Source organism: Panthera onca, chromosome A2 (assembly GCF_046562875.1).
Source record: "Panthera onca isolate mPanOnc1 chromosome A2, mPanOnc1 haplotype 2, whole genome shotgun sequence".
Classification (NCBI taxonomy): domain Eukaryota; kingdom Metazoa; phylum Chordata; class Mammalia; order Carnivora; family Felidae; genus Panthera; species Panthera onca.
This window is the reverse complement of record NC_138340.1, coordinates 66,036,558-66,055,815: the sequence shown is the minus strand read 5'-3', so window position 1 is coordinate 66,055,815 and position 19,258 is coordinate 66,036,558. Positions and strand designations below refer to the sequence as shown.

Sequence of the window (19,258 nt, the reverse complement as noted above, 5' to 3'; positions counted from 1 at the left end):
ACCCCACCTGAGATCTCACTGCTGATGAGCTATCGTAAGCTCATCCTCCAATCCAGCATTCAGAACATGCCACCGTGCAGGTGACAAGAGATTTGCATGCACGTCTGAAAGGGAAAACCTTGGCTTTCTTCGTGATTAGGGTTTGATGATGTACTTGAACAAGAACATTTTCCCCCCACATTGAACTTGCGTTTGCCAGAGTTGAAATCTCACATGGGACCATAGCACGCATCTCACATGTACACGTCATGTGGACTTAGGTCTTTCCCCCACATTTGTTGGCTGGAGTCCTCCCTGTGAGCCCCACCTGCAGCCAGGCCCCTGGCCCCACGCCCTAACCACACTATACGGTGCGACTTGCTTTTTGGCTTTGCTCGTCCAAATCCCAGCAAGCCTTTGCACCTGGGTTGTGTCTGCTCTCTCACTCAGGGCCCGCTGGGCTTGGAGTTTGTCTCCCAAGACCCCATGGGCCACCAGGGTCACAGTCTTCCTGAGTGTGGCCAAGACATGGTCTATATCTTGGATCTACAGAGGAACTTGCTTCCTTTTCATTCACAGGCTTCTCAGAAAGTTCTGGCTTCCTACCGCTGTCATCGTTAAACTTGCCTATGATGACTAGTCAACACGTTCCCTGTATTCACACGTCTGCTAACAGGTCTCGATCTCAGGACTGTCCCACAGCAAAAGCCGTAGAGGATCACAGCTCAGCCTGTGTCTGCACAGTGTTGTTAACAGAAAATCAAATACTACCAGTTGGATCCTCTTGGTTTGCTTATTTTCTTAACTTATATTTTTTTAATGTTTATTTATTTATTTTGAGAGAGAGAGAGAAGATAGTGTGAATAGGGGAGGGACAGAGAGAGAGGGAGAACATCTCAAGCAGACTCCACGCTGTCAGCACAGAGCCTGATGCGGGGCTCGATCTCACAAACCTCGAGATCACGACCTGAGCCGAATCAGGAGCTAGGTGCTTAACTGACTGAGCCACCCAGGCACTCCTGGTTTGCTCATTTGAAGAAGAGATCCTGCTAGTAGAGAAATGACCCCAAATTGTTCTCGTGTTTATAACCGTCGAAGAGCTTACATGATTTAGCGTTTTGCCAGCTGAAATAATGGATCCCGACCAAGAAGCTTCTGCAGCTTTCCCAGTAAAGAAACGCCATCCCTCCGGCATCCGCGTGGAGGAACTCAGCCAAGAGAATGGTCATTTCCCAGCATTTCATGTACCAGAAACTGGATTCATACGTCCCTGCCCTTCACGGGGATCAGTTCCCACGAAGCTGGCATGCTTTATATACCTCTTGGTGTGCATTTACTCTGGATTGACTCTAGAGCTCCAGGGTCCCAGGAACCAGCACACCCTCTGGCTGAGGGATGTAGCTAATGGCCTGTCAGGAAGGCTGTGCCATAAGGATAAGAGAAAGCAGATAGAGAATACCTTCTCGGGAAGGGAACTCTGCCCCACCCCTTGCCCAGGACAGTGCTGGCCTGCCACCAAAGGGAATGAGAATATTCTCTCCTTTCTCAGCAGAAAACAGCAGGAGCTCCACCACCCAGGTACCCCGAGGCTGTCTGTCTGCCCCATCAGGCTTGTAACGGACGGATGGACGGATGGACGGTCCTGCCCTGGACTCCGCCAAAACCAGTATTGGGAGGAAAAAAGGTGGGAGAACAGGTCTGACTGCATCTTCTGGCCCGCTTGGTTCTTTGAGCAAGCAGGCAGAAGAAAAAAGTTCTATTGACACCTTTCAAGAGGGGGCAGCATAGCGTAAGGACAGGAGAGGCAGCCGGCCTCCTGGATCCGAGTTCATCCCATCCGCCGGCAGCTGGGCCGGCGTGAGTACCTCCGCTGTCTCCTTGGGCTTCAGCTCTCCTCCACGTTAAAACTCCAAGATCGTGCCGTCCTAAAAGCGTCCGATCCAAGCTAGGAGATAGGCTTGCCCGCAGCTGTTTTAACCACAGCCACCGCCACCAAAATCCTCTCCTTCATCTCTAAACAACAATGTATCTGAATCCCTAAACAGTCACGTCAAAGGATGTGCTCCGGCTTTGGGGAGACGGTGCGGACCCAATGGGTCTCACAAGGTGCAGTCTGAACGACGTCAGTTTCGGATTGGCCCGTTCGTCTCTCTCGACGCAGAAACATGTTCTTGCCAGAGTTTAGTGCGTCCCTTCCTGTCCATGTGGATGGCGTGCCCAGGTGTGTCTGTAAAGGTGCCTCGTGCACGTGTACACGAGGACGTGGAACAGAGGAAAACTTGCCACGGCAGTCTGGGCTTCCCGAAAGAGCGGTGCTTCTCGGTTTCTTGCAAAGTACTGATCTCTGCCCAATTGTCACTGAGTGTGTGAGCCCCACGGTTCTTCTAGGGAAATCCAGCCCTCCCGGAGCCTTCATCAGGATTCCCTGGAGCGCTCGGGCTGCGACAGCCAGCAGTGCCCTCTGCTGTGTGGTGCTGGCCCGACCCAGAGCCTGTGCCCATCCTGCTGGGTTAGGGGCACAGCTGGTTCTGGAGGCCAAGTCAGAGCCATCCCCCAGCCACCTAGAAACTCGAGGCTTCTCTGGGACTGGAGCGGGTGAGGCCGTGGTGGGGGGTGGAGGGGGAATGCATCTCCGCCAGGATTCTTGATTTCAGCTCAGGTCACAATCTCATGGGCCTGAGACTGGGCCCAGCGTCAGGCTCTGTGCTGAGTGTGGAGCCTGATTGGGACTCTCTCGCTCGCCCTCTGCCCCGTTCCCCTGCTCATGTGCTCTAAATAAGTAAGTAAATAAATATCTGTGGCAAAATCAACTGTCACAGTGTTGGTCTCATTTTGAGCAGAGACACGGATCCTGAAATTGGCAGCTTCTGTCTCTCTTTGTATCTGTCTCCTCCCAGATGTGTGTGTGAGACAGGATCAAGTTATCACTGTGCTCTGAATGTAATAAATGACCTAAGTGAATATCAGAGGTGTTGGGGATACACAGAGTTCAGCGTTGTCTCTGACCTGACTTTTCCAGTGGACAGCAGCCTGTCAGGTGGAGCCTACAGCCCACAGCGTGAGGCCCCATGAGGTCTTGGTGTGAAGGCTGGGTTCACTTCGTCCCTTTTTCTCTCCATTATCCATGGCTTTTTCCTTCATGATTTATCGGGCTGAACTCCTGGGAGAAAAAGTCCTGAAAAGCAAGACAAAATATGGATTGGGGTGCCCACCATTAGAGAAGGGCCAGACTCATTCCCCTACCAAAAAAAGGGGGGGGGGCTTGATTTTTAAAAAAAGATGTTATTGACCCATTTGGACCAGAACAGGAAACCAGATCCCTCTTGCAAGAAAGCTGTGGTCTGTCCCTCATGGAACTTTGCCACTTTGTAGCAGAAGAGCCCCTAAATTGTAATAAGACATGGGCCAGGCTGTATGAACTCTGACCTGTACAGATTATCCTGGTTTTCCATTTTACTTAATATTGATGAGTCAGCATTGTATTTATTTATTTTTTTTTAAATTTTTTTAATTTTTTTTTTTGAGAGATTGACAGAGTATGAGCAGGGGAGGGGCAGAGAGAGAAGGAAGCAAGGAATCTGAAACAGGCTCCAGGCTCTGAGCTGTCCGCACGGACAGCGGGGCTCGATCACACGAACCGCGACATCATGACCTGAGCTGAAGTCAGACACTCAACTGACTGAGCCTCCCAGGCGCCCCAGTGAGTTAGCGTTTTAAACGATGTCCGACCTTGTTTTCCTCCCAAATTATTCTGTGGATTGTTTTCGATATTCTGTGTCCAAATCCAGAAGTGAGGAAAGAAAGAAGCTAAGAGTTCAAATACAAATACCTGTGGACTTGTCACATATCGCTATTATTATGTTGAGGTACATTCCCTCCATAGTCACTTTGTTGAGAGTTTTTATCAGAAATGGACATTGGCTTTGTCAGATGCCTTTTCTGCGTCTACGAGGATGATCCTATGACCTTTATCCTTCGTTTTGTTGTGGTGTATCACATGGACTGATTTGTGGGTGTTGAAACATTCTTGCGTCCCTGGAATAAATCGCACTTGATCGTGGTGTATGATCCTGTTACCGTATTGTTAATTTCAGTCGGCTCCTGTTTTGTTGAGGACTTTTGTATCTGTGTTCATCATACTCAATGGTGAAAACCTGAAAGGCTTTCCTCTAAGATCAGAAAAAGACAAGGATGCCCTCCTCTGCACGTTTATTCAACAAGGGACTAGAAGTCACAGCAGTTGGCAAGAAAGAGAAAGAAAAAGCATCCAAATTGGGAAGGAAGAAGTAAAACTGTCACTATTTGCAGATGACATGATATTATATAGAGAAAACCCTGAAGACACCATAAAAAAAAAAAAAAAACTGTTGAAACTAGTAAATAAATTCAGTAAGGTTGCAACATACAAAATCAATATACAGAAATCTGTGGCATTTGTATACACTAATAAAAAAACTGTTGGGAAGAGAAATTAAGAACATAATCCCATTTACAATTGCACCAAAAGGAACAAAATAGCTACAAATAAATTTAACCAAGGAGGTGAGAGATCTACATGTTGAAAATTATAAGACCTTAATAAAACAAATTGAGGAAGACAAATATCTCATGCTCATGGATTGCAAGAATCAATATTGTTAAAGTGTCCATACTAGCCAAAGCAATGTCTGTCAAGATTCCAATCACATTTCTCAAAGAAATAGAACAAATAATCATAAAATATGTAGAGAACCACAAAAAGAAAAAAAAAAAAACAACAACACCTGAACAGCCAAAGGAATCTTGAGAAAGAAAAGCAAAGCTGGAGATATCTTGGTATTTGATTTCAAACCGTATTACAAAGCTATGGTAATGAATACAGTATAATATTAGCATAAAAACAGATGCATAGACAATGACACAGAATAAAGAGCCCAGAAAGAAACCTATGCACGTATGGTCAATTAATTTACAGAGGAGCCAAGAATATACAATGGGAAAAGGATAATGTCTTAGGTAAACGGTGTTGGGAAAACTGGGCCACTCTCTTACACGTACACACAGATTAACTCACAATGGATTAGAGACTTGAACTTAAGACCTGAAACCATAAAACTTCTAGAAGAAAACATAACCAGGAAGGAAGCTCTTTGACGTCGGTCTTGGTGATGAATTTTTGAACCTGACAAAAGCAAAAATAAGTAAGTGGAAAGACATCATACTAGAGAAGCTTCTGCTCAGTGAACGAAGCTATCGACAAAGTGAAAGGACAGTCTGCTGAATGGCAGAAAATACTTGCAAATCATCTACCTGGTAAGGGGCTAATACCCAAAATATATAAAGAACTCATACAGCTCAATAATAAAAAACCAAACAATCCAATTATATAGTGGACAGAAGATCTGAATAGCCATTTTTGTTTTCAAAGAAGACAAAGAGGGGTGCCTGCACGGCTCAGTTAAGTATCTGCCTTTGGCTCAGGTCATGATCTCACAGTTCTTGAGTTTGAGTCCCACATGAGGCTCTCTGCTACCAGCACTGAGTCCGCCTCAGATCCTCTGTCTCCCTCTCTCTCTGCCCCTCACTTGTTCTCTCTCTCTGTCTCAAAAATAAGTGAAACATTAAAAAAAAAAAGACATCCAGATGGTCAACAGGTACATGAAAAGATGCTCGGCATCACTCATCATCAGGGCAATGCAAATCAAAACCACAATAAGATATCACCTCACACCAGTCAGAGTGGCTATTACTAAAAAGACCAGAAATAACAAGTTTCGGTATGGGGAATAGGGAACCCTCGTGCACCGTTGGTGGGAGCGGAAACTGGTACAGCCACTGTGGAAAACGGTATGGAGGTTCCTCACAAGGTTAAAAAACAGAACTGCCGGGCGATCTAGCAATTCTCCTTCTGGGCATTTATCCGACGAAAATGAAAACACTAGAGCAAAAAGATATATGCACCCCTGTGTTCATTGCGATGATGTCACTTACATTAGTGAAGACACAGAAACAGCCTAATAACCCATAGATCTGCAGATGAACATGTAAAGAAACTGTTCCTAATGTATTTATATTTATACCTGTATAAGCACAGCGGAATGTTGTTCCGCCTTAAAAAAAAAGAATGAAATCTTGCCACCCACGACCTCGTGGTCGTGGCATGGACCTCGAGGGCGTTGTGCAAAGTGAAATAAGTCAGAGAGAGAAAGGCAAGTACTGCATGGTCTCTCTTATATGCAGAACCAAAAACAAAACAAAAAAACAACAAAAGAAACACACACCAAAAAAACGCTTGATTGCCAGGGGAGGCAACCAGGGAGGAGGGTGGAGAAGTGGGTAAAGGGAGTCAAAAGATAAAAAAGGAAAAAAAAAAATCTGAAAAACCACAGATATCCTCTGGGCAGCCAAAATATTCGAAACATTTTGGCTGCCCATGGGTTGAAGGTTGAGCAATGCTACTGAATAGCAGAGTTCTTGGGCGGTGCCGATAGACCCAGGTCTCATGGACCCTGAGATTGGCCTGCCTGTGAGTGTGAACAGTGGGGTGTTGGGAGAGATCTGTGTGGCCCATACAGGGCAGACTGGAACTAAATAAACCTGTGGTGTCAAAATCCAGAGGTGTTCCAGAGACAGATAATGGATCATGAGAAGCATGTTGTTGTCCAGGATAACAGAGACCCCAACTTGCAGGGGCCTGGGATGGGGTGTGCCCTGGGCTTCTGGCTTTTTTTTTTTTAATTTTTTTTTTTACATGTGTTTATTTTTGAGAGACAGAGACAGAGTGTGAGTGGGGGAGGGGCAGAGAGAGAAGGAGACACAGAATCCGAAGCAGGCTCCAGGCTGCGAGCTGTCAGCACAGAGCCTGACACGGGGCTCGAACCCACGAACACTGAGGTCGTGACCTGAGCTGAAGTTGGGCACTTAACTGATGAAGCCACCCAGGAGCCCCATGGGCTTCTGGGTTTCTGCTAAGGCCATCTTACTTGGCTCTCACGAGGTCACACTTACCAAAAATGGTCACTGGAGGAGAAGGAAACCAACTGTAATGTGACAGGAATATGCTAGATCTTAACAGCAATTTGAAGTCCATGGAATGTAAAATAAAATTTTACGTTTATTTATTTATTTTGAGAGAGAGAGAACAAGGTGCAAGGGCCAGAGAGAGAGGGAGAGAGAATCCCAGGCACCATCAGTGAGATCATGACCTGAGCTGAAACCAAGAGTTGGGCACTTAACCGACTGAGCCATCTAGGTGCCCCAGAATTTCCCTCTTTTAAAGATGAGAAGACGAGAGCATTCCTGCCTGTGTGTGTGTGCGTTGGGCTGTGTGTGGGGAGAACTGTGTTGGGTTCCTCCCCGAGATGTCGGAGTGCTAAAGGGGCAATAGGATTATGGGATTAAAACCTGAAATCCACATGCAACGGGTGACCTGGAAAGTACTTTTCGGGGCGTATTCTGCACAGAGCTTCCAAAAAAAATGCATCTAAAGGTCAGAGGTGAATTCACAGCCGTGTTGAGTGATCAGTCAGGCACACATAGTTGTGGCGAAGGCTGAGGACAGGAGGAATTAGAAGTCCTGAGTCTAGACAGGGTGGAGTGAACAGAAGCGGTTATAGCAGCAGCATTGTGAAACGCCTGGTCCCGAATGTCACGCTTGTGGGATGCCAGACGGGGCCACGCGTGCTTCAGAGGTCACCACGGGTAGATAGCTGGTAGATAGTTCTTCACAAGCTTTAACAAACCTCCAGGCCACATGCTTGCACTTCCCTTGCCCTGGGGGTATCAGAGAGAGCCAGCCATGGACAAGAGGGGCGCCTGGGTGGCTCGGTTGGTCGAGCGGCTGACTTTGGCTCAGGTCATGATCTTGCAGTTCGTGGGAGCCCCACATCAGGCTCACTGCTGTCCGCGTGGAGCCCGCTTCGGATCCTCTGCCTCCCTTTCTCTTGGCCCTCCCTCGCTGGTGCTTGCTGTCTCAAAAATAAATACTTTTTAAAAATTAAAAAAAAAAAAAGTTTATGGACAAGAAAATCTGAGTCTCAAAAATTTTCTCAGGGAAGGGAATGACAGTAAACTTGGCAGAACAGAATAGGATTTGAGTCTGAGTGTGGATAATACTGGGCTTTTGCCCAGTGGGTTTCCTTTACATATTTATTTTACTTACTCTGTTTTAAGTAAGCTCTCCGCCCAACGTGGGGCTTGAACTCACGACCCTGAGATCAAGAGTCGTATGTTCTACTGACTAGCCAGCCAGGCGCCCTGCTAAATACTTACTTTAAATACACAGATCCTGTCATTCAGATAAAAGCTCCCCCACAAGCTCCTTTTATTTATTCTTTATGTTTTTAGAGAGGGAGAGTGTGTGCAAACAGGGAAGAGGGCAGAGAGGAAGAGAGAGAGAGAGTCTCCAGGCTCAGCACCCAGCCCGACACGGGGCTCCATCCCAGGACCCTAGGATCACGACCCGAGCTGAAATCAAGAGTCGGACCCTCAACCAACGGAGCCACCCAGTCGTCCCCCACCAGCTCCTTTTATAAAACCTGAGAGCAGAGTTGTCCAGAGGCTCTCAGCCATCCATTCATTCGTTCCCACAAACACTGGCTCCGGCGCCTTCCGCACACCAAGGAGCTGTCAGGACCTGGGGAAACGGGCAACAATCGCTGCCCCCATGGGTCTCACATTGTAACAGGAGCGACAATAAGTAAATAAGTAAATAAGTAGAACAAAACTACCGGTACCCAGTTTTACAGGAGGTAAACGGAGGCAGAGACGACTCCAGAGGCACGTCCAAGCTCACGCGGCAGAGGCAGGACTCGAACCCGGATGGCGTGTGGGTTGACCTCCCCGCTGCGCAGCCCCTGGTGTGCAGTACACCCCGGGCACCGGTTCTGGAGGGGAGTGTTGGCCGGGGGAGCGGGGAGAGGTGCCAGGGGAGAGCCTGGCTTCTATCTTGTTATGCATTTGAAATCAGAGTGTTGGTTCTCTAAGCCTCTGCCTGCACTAACGCTTACGTGATCGGGTTAAGCAGACCCTAGGAGGGGTAAAGATTTAAAACACCTATGTGTCGGGGCACGTGGGTGACTCAGTTGATGAAGCGTCCGACTCCGGCTCAGGTCATGATCTCATGATCTGTGGGTTCGAGCCCCACTTCGGGCTCTGTGCTGACAGCTCAGTGCCTGGAGCCTGCTTCCGATTCTGTGTCTCCCTCTTTCTGTTCCCTGCCCCCCAAAAGATAAATAAGCATTAAAAAAAAAACAAGTCTGTGCCCTTTAGCCTGCCAGCCCCCCCATATACACCTAGCAGGTGGGGCTGCTTTGTGAAAGCTCCTAAGTAGCATTGTGGCTTGCATTTATTTTCGGTGTAGATCTCTGCCACGGAGCACTGTGTTCCCTGGTCACAGCCTCCGTGGCACGCCATTTATCTCACACGGCCTTTTGGTGGTGACCTGTGAAGGGTTCGAAGAAACCTAAGCCCCTTCTTGGCAGCCGGTGACATACTTCTCACGATGGCAGAGACCCTGTTAGAAAGTGGGGGAGGGGGACAGTAAAGTGACCCCCAAATGGAGAAGGTGCTTTGACACCGGGAAACAAAGCAGGTGACTCCATACAGCTTACGCAGAGGTTTGTGTTTTGTCTTTAATATTTAACTTTTCAAAAAAAGTTTATTCATCTCTTTTGAGAGAGAGAGCATGCGTGCACGGGAGGGGCAGAGAGAGGCGGGGGGAGAGAGAGAATCCCAAACAGGTTCTGCACTGTCAGCACAGAGTCCCAGGTGGGGCTCGAACTCACGACCCGTGAGATCATGAGCTGAGCCGAAATCAAGAGTCGGACACTTAACTGACTGAGTCCCCCAGGCCCTCCTCTACAGTTTTATTCAGGGGACCTTCCTGGTGGGAGATCAGGTGGAGGCCAATCCACAGCTGCTGCATAGTTACTCTCTGCAAAATCCAGACCTTATGCCACAGCTTTTATAGAGTGAGGGACGCACAGAGTAGGGGTGCCGTTGTGAGATCAGGGCGCTTGCACGCACCTAATCGGCAGCTACCCTTTAAGGAGACCTTACGGCCCCAGCTGAGCATCAGGAAGGGGAAAGATTGTGGCATCCCTGACAGATTCATGGGGGGCCAAAGCGAGCCTTCCCCTGTCCCAGCCTCCCCTTCCAAGGGCCCTGGAACTGGCTGCGAGAGAGGTCATGTGAGCAGACGTGACCCACCGGAGGGCCGGAGAGGGGGCTCAGTGCGGTCAGAGCTACAGACAGATTCCTCTGGGAGAAATGTACTTCTGGCCTGTGCCTTCCTCTGTTCAGCACCTACAAGCTCGTTCCGATGACGGGTTCCGTTTCAAAGGAGGCTGATTCACACTGCGGTCTGGTAAGGAGTGTTAAACGAGTCTAGCTGGTAAGGGTTCTTAGGGGGTTTCAGAGGTCTGTCGTTTCCTTTGTGATTAAGAAAACAAACCTTTGTGGGGCGCCTGGGTGGCTCAGTCGCTTGAGCGTCCGACTTCGGTTCAGGTCATGATCTCGCAGTTTGTGGGTTCGAGCCCTGCGTCGGGCTCTGTGCTGACAGCTCAGGGCCTGGAGCCTGCTTCGGATTCTGTGTCTCCCTCTCTCTGCCCCTCCCCTGCTCGTGCTGTCTCTCTCTCTTTCTCTCTCTCAGAACTAAATAAACATCCAAAAGAAAAAAAGAAAAGAAACCTTTGCAGCAGGAATGTGTCAATGGAGTGTCTCCCACCGCAGGGAAAATACGGGCTTCCGACTGAAAGTGAGGGTTTTGCTCAGGCCATTCAAGCCCAGCAGTGGACGTGTCCTACAGGCTCGGATGGGCGGAGTGGCACTTGGTTTTCAGGTCGGAGCACTCCTACACTGAGAAGTGACCTCGCACCGATGAGAGTTTCTCTTTGTCCCCTTCCCCGCAGGGCTGCCTGACCACACCCAACTCCCCGGCGGTGAATCCGCGTTCCATGACGTTGGGTCCATCCCTGTCGCTTGGCAACATCTCAGGGGTGTCTGTGAAGTCGGACATGAAGAAGCGTCGGGCCCCTCCGCCCCCGACGCTGCCCGGCCTGGGGCCACCAGTGCAGGACAAGGCCTCGGAAAAGGTAGGCGGAGGGCGGCTCCGGGGAGTGGTGGATCCGCTAAAAGGACCGGCGACTTCTCTGGAAGCTCCCTGTGTGCCCTACCTTCTGCAAATTTGTGGCTTTAGCGGGGAGAGTGTTTCGGTCGAATCTTTAAGCTTTATTTAGAAGTAAAAGCGAGGGGCGCCTGGGTGACTTAGTCGGTTGGGTGTCTGACTCTTGATTTCGGCTCAGGTCATGATCTCACAGTGTGTGAGATCGAGCCCCACGTCGGGCTCTGAGCTGAGTGGGGAACCTGCTTGAGAGTCTCTTTCTCCCTCTCTCTCTGTCCCTCCCCTGCTCATGCTTACTCTCTCTCCCTCTCTCAAATAAACATTTTAAAAAAGTAGAAGTAAAGATGAGATGCCACGCTCCTTCACGTGTGGAAGGTAGGACACCTCCTGTGCTCTCAGGCGTTCAAGGCCTGTGCTTGTTATTAGCATTTATTGTGTCTGCAGCATTAAAAGTTTGGGCGTCGTCACGATCGCTAAATGAGAAAATAGCGTGGTTCGGAGCACTGAAAGAAATCTGGAGTTTGTACAGGACAGGGATGATAGTTCGTAAAATATAGATGCCCCAAATAATTCAGATGCACAGGAAAGAAGGGAGGGCCTTTCACACTAAGTCACTTTCCACGTGATGGGACGTTTGCGGAGACCGCGTATGTAGGAAGCCACGGGTGCTAAGTTTATCATCAGAGCAACGTCACGCCTTCGCAAGGGGTTGTCACTACGTGTGGACCAGAAAGAGTCTTTGTCCTCAGCAGCTGGGGTCTGCACTGGCCTTCTGTCCTCCCGCGAGTCTGCTGCGGCCTGAAGCGCGATTGGAAATCCCAGGCCCTCCGTTCTCAGGGGCCGGGACGCTCCTTGACCAAGCAGCCCCTGTTCTCGAGGCTTGGGATGATGCACGGTGAAACTGATGCACAGGTTTCATCCTCTAAATGCATCCGTCCTCATTCAGGTGGGGGGAAGCAGGGACAGCACACGGTGTGGCCTGGATGGGACCAGACTTTGGAATCTTCTAGAAGCTGTGTTCTCCAAGGCTGACCGGCCGCGCCCACAGCTGGGCCTGCTCCACATGTATTCCAAGATGCCGGGCCACAGTAAGGATGCATTAGTGCTCACCAAACGGGGAAGGTTCCCAGTGGCTGGCACCCCAGCTCCCTGGGGGACGGGGACACCACGCTGCAAACAGGAACTTTATAGAACACATGTTAATTCTCTCACAGGGGCTTCATTTCCTGACTCTTTCCTTCTGCCTTAGCGTCCCCGGCCTGTCCGTGCTTCGTGGAGGCGGAAAATTTCACACTGCTGCTACTCTGGGTTTGAACCCCTTTTTTTTTTTTTTTTTTTTTTGCGTATTCATAAGATGGCTTTTCCTTAAAATAAACTAGAAACTAAGTCTGTACCTCCCAGATGGGAGGCTCGGCCTGGGGTCATGGTTAGAAGTTGCCTAAGTGGCTCTCTGGAGCAGTAGTCTTCTCAGATTCCTTCTTGCCTAGTTGTCTGTCCATCAGTCTTCATAAATCTTAATAAATCATCCTCCATCCTCACAGGTGTGAACTTTACCCCCAGGTCTCAGAGACCACCCCCAGCGTCTGTCGACGCTCCCATCAACAGACCTTTCCATCTGTGCCTTATCAATCTGTTGGAAAACCCTGACACAACACATTTTAGAAGAAAATATTTTGATTTTTGTGTTTCTTAAGCATTTTCTTTTTTTCTTCTTAATGTTTATTTTGAGAGAGCAAGAGAGACAGAGAGTGAGCGGGTGAGGAGCAGAGAGGGAGGGAGACACCGGATCCGACGTAGGCTCCAGGCTCCGAGCTGTCAGCACAGAGCCCGACGCGGGGCTTGAACCCACGAACCACGAGATCGTGACCTGAGCAGAGGTCGGACACTTAACTGACGGAGTCATCCAGGCGCCCCTAGCATTTTCTAATGCTCCTAAGTTCTTCTGAGTTCTCCGGGATGTTTTAGCTATCTTTTGTTACCAAGAGCGTTAGGTACAAATGCACCCCATTTGGTCGTACACTTGCGGGACTAAATGTGCAAATTGAACCCAAAGTTTCTTCCTGTGCTTGTGTAGTGAAATGTAAACCTTTTCTGGGGTTTAGGATCTGAACTTTTTCATAACCCACAGACCATACTTCTAGCATTTAGTACTTTTCAGCCCCCTCCCTCTGGGGACATCAGTTTGCTTCTGATTGGGAGGGATGTTAGCACCGAAAACCGCAAGTTCCAGCATCATTATTACTTGAGGGCTGTTTGCAATGAGAATTGCGTTTCCTGGTGTTCTCGAAGGTTGATGCTGAACCCGATCAGCATCTTAAAAGTTCCTTCCGTCCGGAGAAGAGGTGTTCTCAGATTTTAACATGCTTCTCCAGAGTGGATAAAGTCTGCCCGAGTGGAAAAATGTATCGTAAATAGAGAATCGGGAATTCTGAGTGAAAAATAAATAGTTCTCTATACCCTGAAAAATGAACAGAGTTCCCTCTGAGGCAGTAAAAGCTTCTTACTAAAATCTGTTTCATTTGGCACAGAATGAGCGCAGAAACTGGCTCACAGAAATGCTCTCCTTTTTTAAGCATATGAGTGGCATATGGATTAGATTTAAGCATTTGCTGGGACCATATTTTTCCTTTTTAAATGAAAGGTATTTTGTTATTTACTAATTTCTGGGAAAGGAACCCAAAAGTGTATTGTCATCGTTGTCGGGTAAGAACGTCAGTTCCTTTTTCACCAACTTCCTTCCAGATAAAGATAAGATGTTTGTTTGGAAAAACCTTAGTTGTGTGCAGCTGTTCCTAACACCGATGTCCTGAATGGAAAGGAAAGGCTTATTTTCAAGGACATGACTAGTGTGGGGAAAGGAGAATGCCTAAATTTTCTTATTTTAGAAGAAAATATTTTATCTTTTTCTCTTATTATCATCTGGTCCGAAAAATTCAGGGTTCCCTTATTCAGGTCGTAGAAGGGGAATCATGTCAGACAAGTGTCGGTTCAGGGGACGCATTTTCCCCCAAATGCTGTCTTTGTATCAGCGTTCGTTACCTGTTTTTAGACTCACGACGCGATCGCCAGTATTTGTTATTTCTAAAATACTTTCCGGAGAGACCTTCCCGGAGTGGGTAGGTTGAGCCAGTGAAAGAAATTAATGGTGTCCTTGAGCAAGCCTGTTAGCAGAGAAATTGGCAAGACGGGTCGAGAGACGTGTTATCTTTCCAGAGGAGACCGAATCTCTGTGCCAGACTTTCATCCCTCTTCCCGGTACCTCGAATGTAGTTCTAATTAAGTGGAACATTCAGACAGGAATGATATATATGTGAGGGCACCATACGCTGAGTCAGTAGTTTTCGAACTTAAGCGAGCATCAGAATCACCCCCAAAGGGCTTGTTAGAACACATTTTGCTTGGCTCCACCCTGAGGGTTTCTGATTCAGTAGGTCTGGGGCAGGGCCTGGGAATTTGTGTCCCAGCAAGTTCCCAGGCAAACCCCACTTTGAGAACCACCGCGCCGCAGAAACTCCGCTGCCCCGATCCGCCCGCTCGGTGTAAATATCTTGAACGGGTCTGGAGAGTTCTTCCCGCAGAAGAGTTTCCCTGGAGATGAATGGATCTGTGCTCTGCAATAACGTCTGGGCACAGTTTGCCATAGTGTTAGCTGAGGCCTAACGTTGGATGTTAAATAAATAGTTCTTGCTTCTTCTTGCCGGGACCCAGGGTGTGTTCGTGTGAGGGACAGAGGGATTGCCTGTCCCAGGTGGGATTTTTCTTCCCATTTCACCTTTGAGATTCCCCAGGGTCATCACTCCACTCTGCTGTGTGCTGAGACGACCTCACGCCTTGTCCTTGGCCCCGATCAAGGGCAGAGTTCTTGCTTGCTGCGCCTACCTGGGGGTCAGAGCCCCCTTTGTATGCCAGGTCTTAGTATCTATCCCCAAGGAGGGTGGTCTCTTGTCTCTTGCACACATGTGCCCCCCTCTGGGCTGTGGATCAGCACAGATCTGAGATGACGCGTGGGGCCGCGGACACAAGTGCCTGCGTGGGCACCCCCTCCACTCACTCTCTGGTCCTCAGTTTCCTCCTCTGCAAAATGGGAACAGCCAAGGCAGCCTTCCCGGGTACATGATGTAGAGGCCAGACCACGGGCCGTGCAGCTGCCTCCTGGGGTTAACATCCCAGCTCTGTCCGCCCTGGTCCTGTGGCTTTGGTGAGTCCCGCAGCAACTACCTCGCCATCCCCCTAGGTGTGCAGACAGCACAAGAGCCCTTGTGAGAGCCAGGCATCGGGAATGGAAGAGCCGGAGGCAGGGAGGACCGGCCAGTGGGAACGGTGGCTCTGTGCCCTGGCCAGGCTCCTGCGTTAACCAAGTGGCAGATTAAACTTAAAACTCAAACTCTTGGGGGCAGGGGCAGGGGGGGCGCCTGTGTGGTTCAGTTGGTTAAGTGTCCGACTCGTGGTTTGGGCTCAGGTCATGATCTCACGGGTTTGTGGGTTCGAGCCCCACATCGGGCTCCGTGCTGACAGTGTGGAGCCTGCTCGGGGTTCTCATTCTCTCTCTCCCTCTGTCTGTCTGTCTCTCTGCCCCTCCCCTGCTCGTGCTCTGTCTCTCTCAAAATAAATAAATCAACTTAAAAAAAAATCAAACTCTGTGTTGCCGTAAACACCAAAGGCGACGTAAAACAAGACCACACCCTCGTGCTGGCTTTGCCCCCGCGTCAGGCACAAACTGTGAATACACCTCGTTCACAGGTCCACATTTTCAGAGTTTATTGGGGGGCCGTTGCTCATCCTTTTAAGTCTTTGGAGCCCCTCTTTGAGAAGAACAAGAATAGAATACTGTCCCGTGATCTGTGCTTACGTGACTCAGTTTACCCATTCAAGATGGAAAGAATCCCGTAAATCACGCCTGCCGGTATCTGCCTCTTAGAACGCTCTGCGGGTCACGGACAGGCGTATTTCGCTTTTGTCTGTCAGTTGATTAAAAACAACTTGTGGGAGTTTTCTAGAAAATGCTGTGTGGTCTCATTTGAGTTCTCCTTTTCCACAAATTCAGAAGAAACGGCTCTTCCCTAATTTTTTCAGTCGGCACATGGTTCTTCTATGCCCGCTTTTATGCCGAAGACAACTCTGAATCCTTTTTTATCGTAAGGACAAGGAATTCAAAAAGTATTTTAGTTATCCGGGCTCTCTTTTGTCCTGTAACACTTGAATCATGGCATTCATCGTGGAAAGCGTTCAACACCAGACAATTCCAGTATGACAGCCACACGTCTACACCATCTCAAGTTTGTTGCATTGGGACTAAAACCACTGGTGGGGACGGCCGTTAAAATGAGAGATCGGGAGGGGCGCCTGGGTGGCTCAGTCGGCTGAGCGGCTGACCTCGGCTCAGGTCACGATCTCGCAGTTCACGAGTTCGGGCCCCACGTCGGGCTCTGTGCTGACAGCTCGGAGCCTGGAGCCTGCTTCAGATTCTGTGTTTCCCTCTCATTAAAAAAAAAAAAAAAAAAAAAAATTTAATGAGAAATGAGGAAGCTGGTGTTACAATCAGTTATTAGTATAACACAAAAAAGATTTTTCCATGAAAAATGGCTTACGAGTTCAATAAATACGTCCACACCCTGCACTTAAGAGTATGAATTGACCCTCATTCCTTGGATATCTCAGTGCAGCGTTTTGTACTGTGTGAATAATTCGGGCAATCTGCACAGGTTAGAAATCAGGGGAATTGAGATTCCCTACTTGAGATTCCGTATGAGAATCAGGTACCTAGAATGTTACAGGACGTTTGTAACCCTTTGCTGACCGCACCCCCAACGACATACTTCATCCAGAACTGAAGTGTGCATCTGACCATCACCAAACTCACAGTCCGTTTCTGTGGTGGTGCGTCGGATCATTCCGGAATGTTCCTGACCTCACTCTGCTTCCCGGTCCGTAGCAGAGAGAAGGCCCCAGCGATGTGGCCTCAGGAACCCTTGTTGGGGGGGCATCCCTGCCGAGCAGGGTCACGGACCAGGGTGGGCTCCAAGCGTATTTTCCTCTCTGCTGTTAGGACTCACGGTTGCTGCTTATTAAATCGAACGTCCGCAAGGGTGTTGAGGTAAATGGAAACCCTGTTCCCGCAGGGCCATTTCCACTGTCCCCCTGGAGTGGGGACTCCTCCGAGTTCCCTGTCACCTGCCTCTTGCTGGTTGTTACCTTGTTTCTGGCAAAGGGGATGATGCCTGGAGACTTTTAAAAAATTATTCTTCGTGGGGCACCTGGGTGGCTCAGTCGGTTGAGTGTCGGACTCTTGATCTCAGCTCCTGTCATGATGTTACAGTTCGTGAGATCAAGCCCCATGTTGGGCTCTGTCCTGACAGCGTGGAGACTGCTTAGGATTCTCTCCCTCCCTCTGTCTCTCTGCCCCTCCCCTGCACATATGCCTGTGTGCCCATGCTCTCTCTCTCTCTCTCTCTCTCTCTCAAACTAGATACACATTTAAAAAAATTATTCTTCATACTGATCAAAGACCTTTGATGACCTCCAGCACGTGGGTGGTGCTCACATGAGCGATGGCTCAGCCTTGGCCTCCTGGAGCGCTGTGCTGGCCAGAAAGGATTCAGAGCAGAGAAGAGTGGTCCCTTCGATACGCCCTGTGTGCCAGGGACCCAGGAGGGGAGGGGCCCCACCTGGACTGATCCCCCGTATAAGATGAGGGGGAAGGTCTATAGACCCACGTCTGTCCCTCACGTGCCACACCCCCTGTCCAAGAGCCCTGATCCCGAAGGCAGCCACCTCTCCCATACCCATCTTAGCACCCTGGTCCAGGGGCTCCCACCCGCCTGGGACGACCCACATTGCAGTAGTGGCCTCTTCTTGGGTCCCTGCGTCCGCTCCTGCCCTCCTGCCCCTCTACACCACTGCTAGAGCAACACTGGTCCAAACACAAGTGGGGGCCCGTCTCCCCTTTGCATCATCACCCTGGGGCATGACCCGAGTTCTTACCTCCGCCCGCAGCCTCCAGCTCTGGGCTCAGCGCCTCCCCTGTGCCCTCACCGCCCCTCCCAGAGGAGTCCACGACTTGTCCTCGCCGCGGGGCCCCATCACATTCTCCCCTCACCCGTACCCTGCTTGGAGGCTGCTTCGCCGGCCAGGCCTCCCTCACCCCTCCACCCGCCGGTCACAGTCTGCCCCATTTCCCATTCTCATCTGTGTTTCTTCCAGCATCTAACCCGTAAGCCCCGAGGCAGGGGACTTAGTGTCTCTGCTCCCTGCCGTGTCTCCGGCGTCTGATGCCGTGCCGCTGTATCAGCAAGCGTTTATGTTCATTCACTTTGTATTTCCGTGATTCACTTACAAGGCATGGAAAGATGGGTCCCCTCGAAGTGAAAGACACTGGTTGCAATATGTATGCGAAGAACTAACGAATGCCCTGCTCGCAGAGCCTACTTTTGAAAGGGTGACAACTTGGCCATAAGCCTGCAGAGTTTGCTCATCACTACGGGAAAAGACGGTTGGTGAGCCCCCCACCAGGGCAGCCTTCTGCCGGATCCCAGAGCTAGGAGTGACCGTACGGTGGGGGTGCAGGAACCGTGTGCAGAGACAGTCACGCCGCCACATAAATTGTGGACTCACCCCTCACGGCCATCCTGGCCAACTTGCTCGTCACGATGGCCCTTCGTCAGTTGAGTTGAGGAAACCGAGCCGGTCCAGGCCTCGCTGCAGGTCAGAGACCTCGTAGGCAAGGGCTCTCACCGGCCGCACGTCCTGCACCGTGTGTGGCCCTTCTTGGGAAGACCAGGCCCCGTCCCCCCACCTGCAGAGGCAGGGCGGATGAGATGAACGCACTTTGAGGGGGCCGCGTTCCCTCTGTGACTTGGTAAGAGGCAAACAGACTTTGGAGAGGAAGGCGTGTGCACATTGAGCTGGGGAGTCCTGTGGCCTGGGGACCCGTCCCAGGGTTTGGATATACATCCCGTTACAAACCGCGAGTAGCTACCAGGCTTTCTCTCTGGTGTGGCTGGAGGCTTTCCACCTCCCACTGTTGACTGCCCTCCACACTGGAATGTTCTAGAATACCACAGGAGTGCCCCACTTCTTTCCCATGCTGCACTGCCTGTCCCTCCTCTGTGTAGGCCTGCAGGCTAGTAACTAAGAGCATCCCCCCCCCCCACCCCACCCCGGGCCATTCAGGGCATCCCC

At 49.9% G+C, this 19,258-nt stretch overlaps 1 protein-coding gene across 7 annotated transcripts in view; it reads left to right on the top strand.

Moving 5' to 3' along the window:
* COBL (cordon-bleu WH2 repeat protein) overlaps positions 1 to 19,258 on the top strand; it is a 270,241-nt gene that overhangs the window by 147,671 nt on the left and 103,312 nt on the right. For all 7 annotated transcript variants that reach the window (XM_060632143.3, XM_060632144.3, XM_060632145.3 and 4 more), the window contains one exon: positions 10,869 to 11,051. In XM_060632143.3, the coding sequence (XP_060488126.3) occupies positions 10,869 to 11,051 (183 nt within the window). The remainder of the gene's footprint in view (positions 1 to 10,868; positions 11,052 to 19,258) is intronic.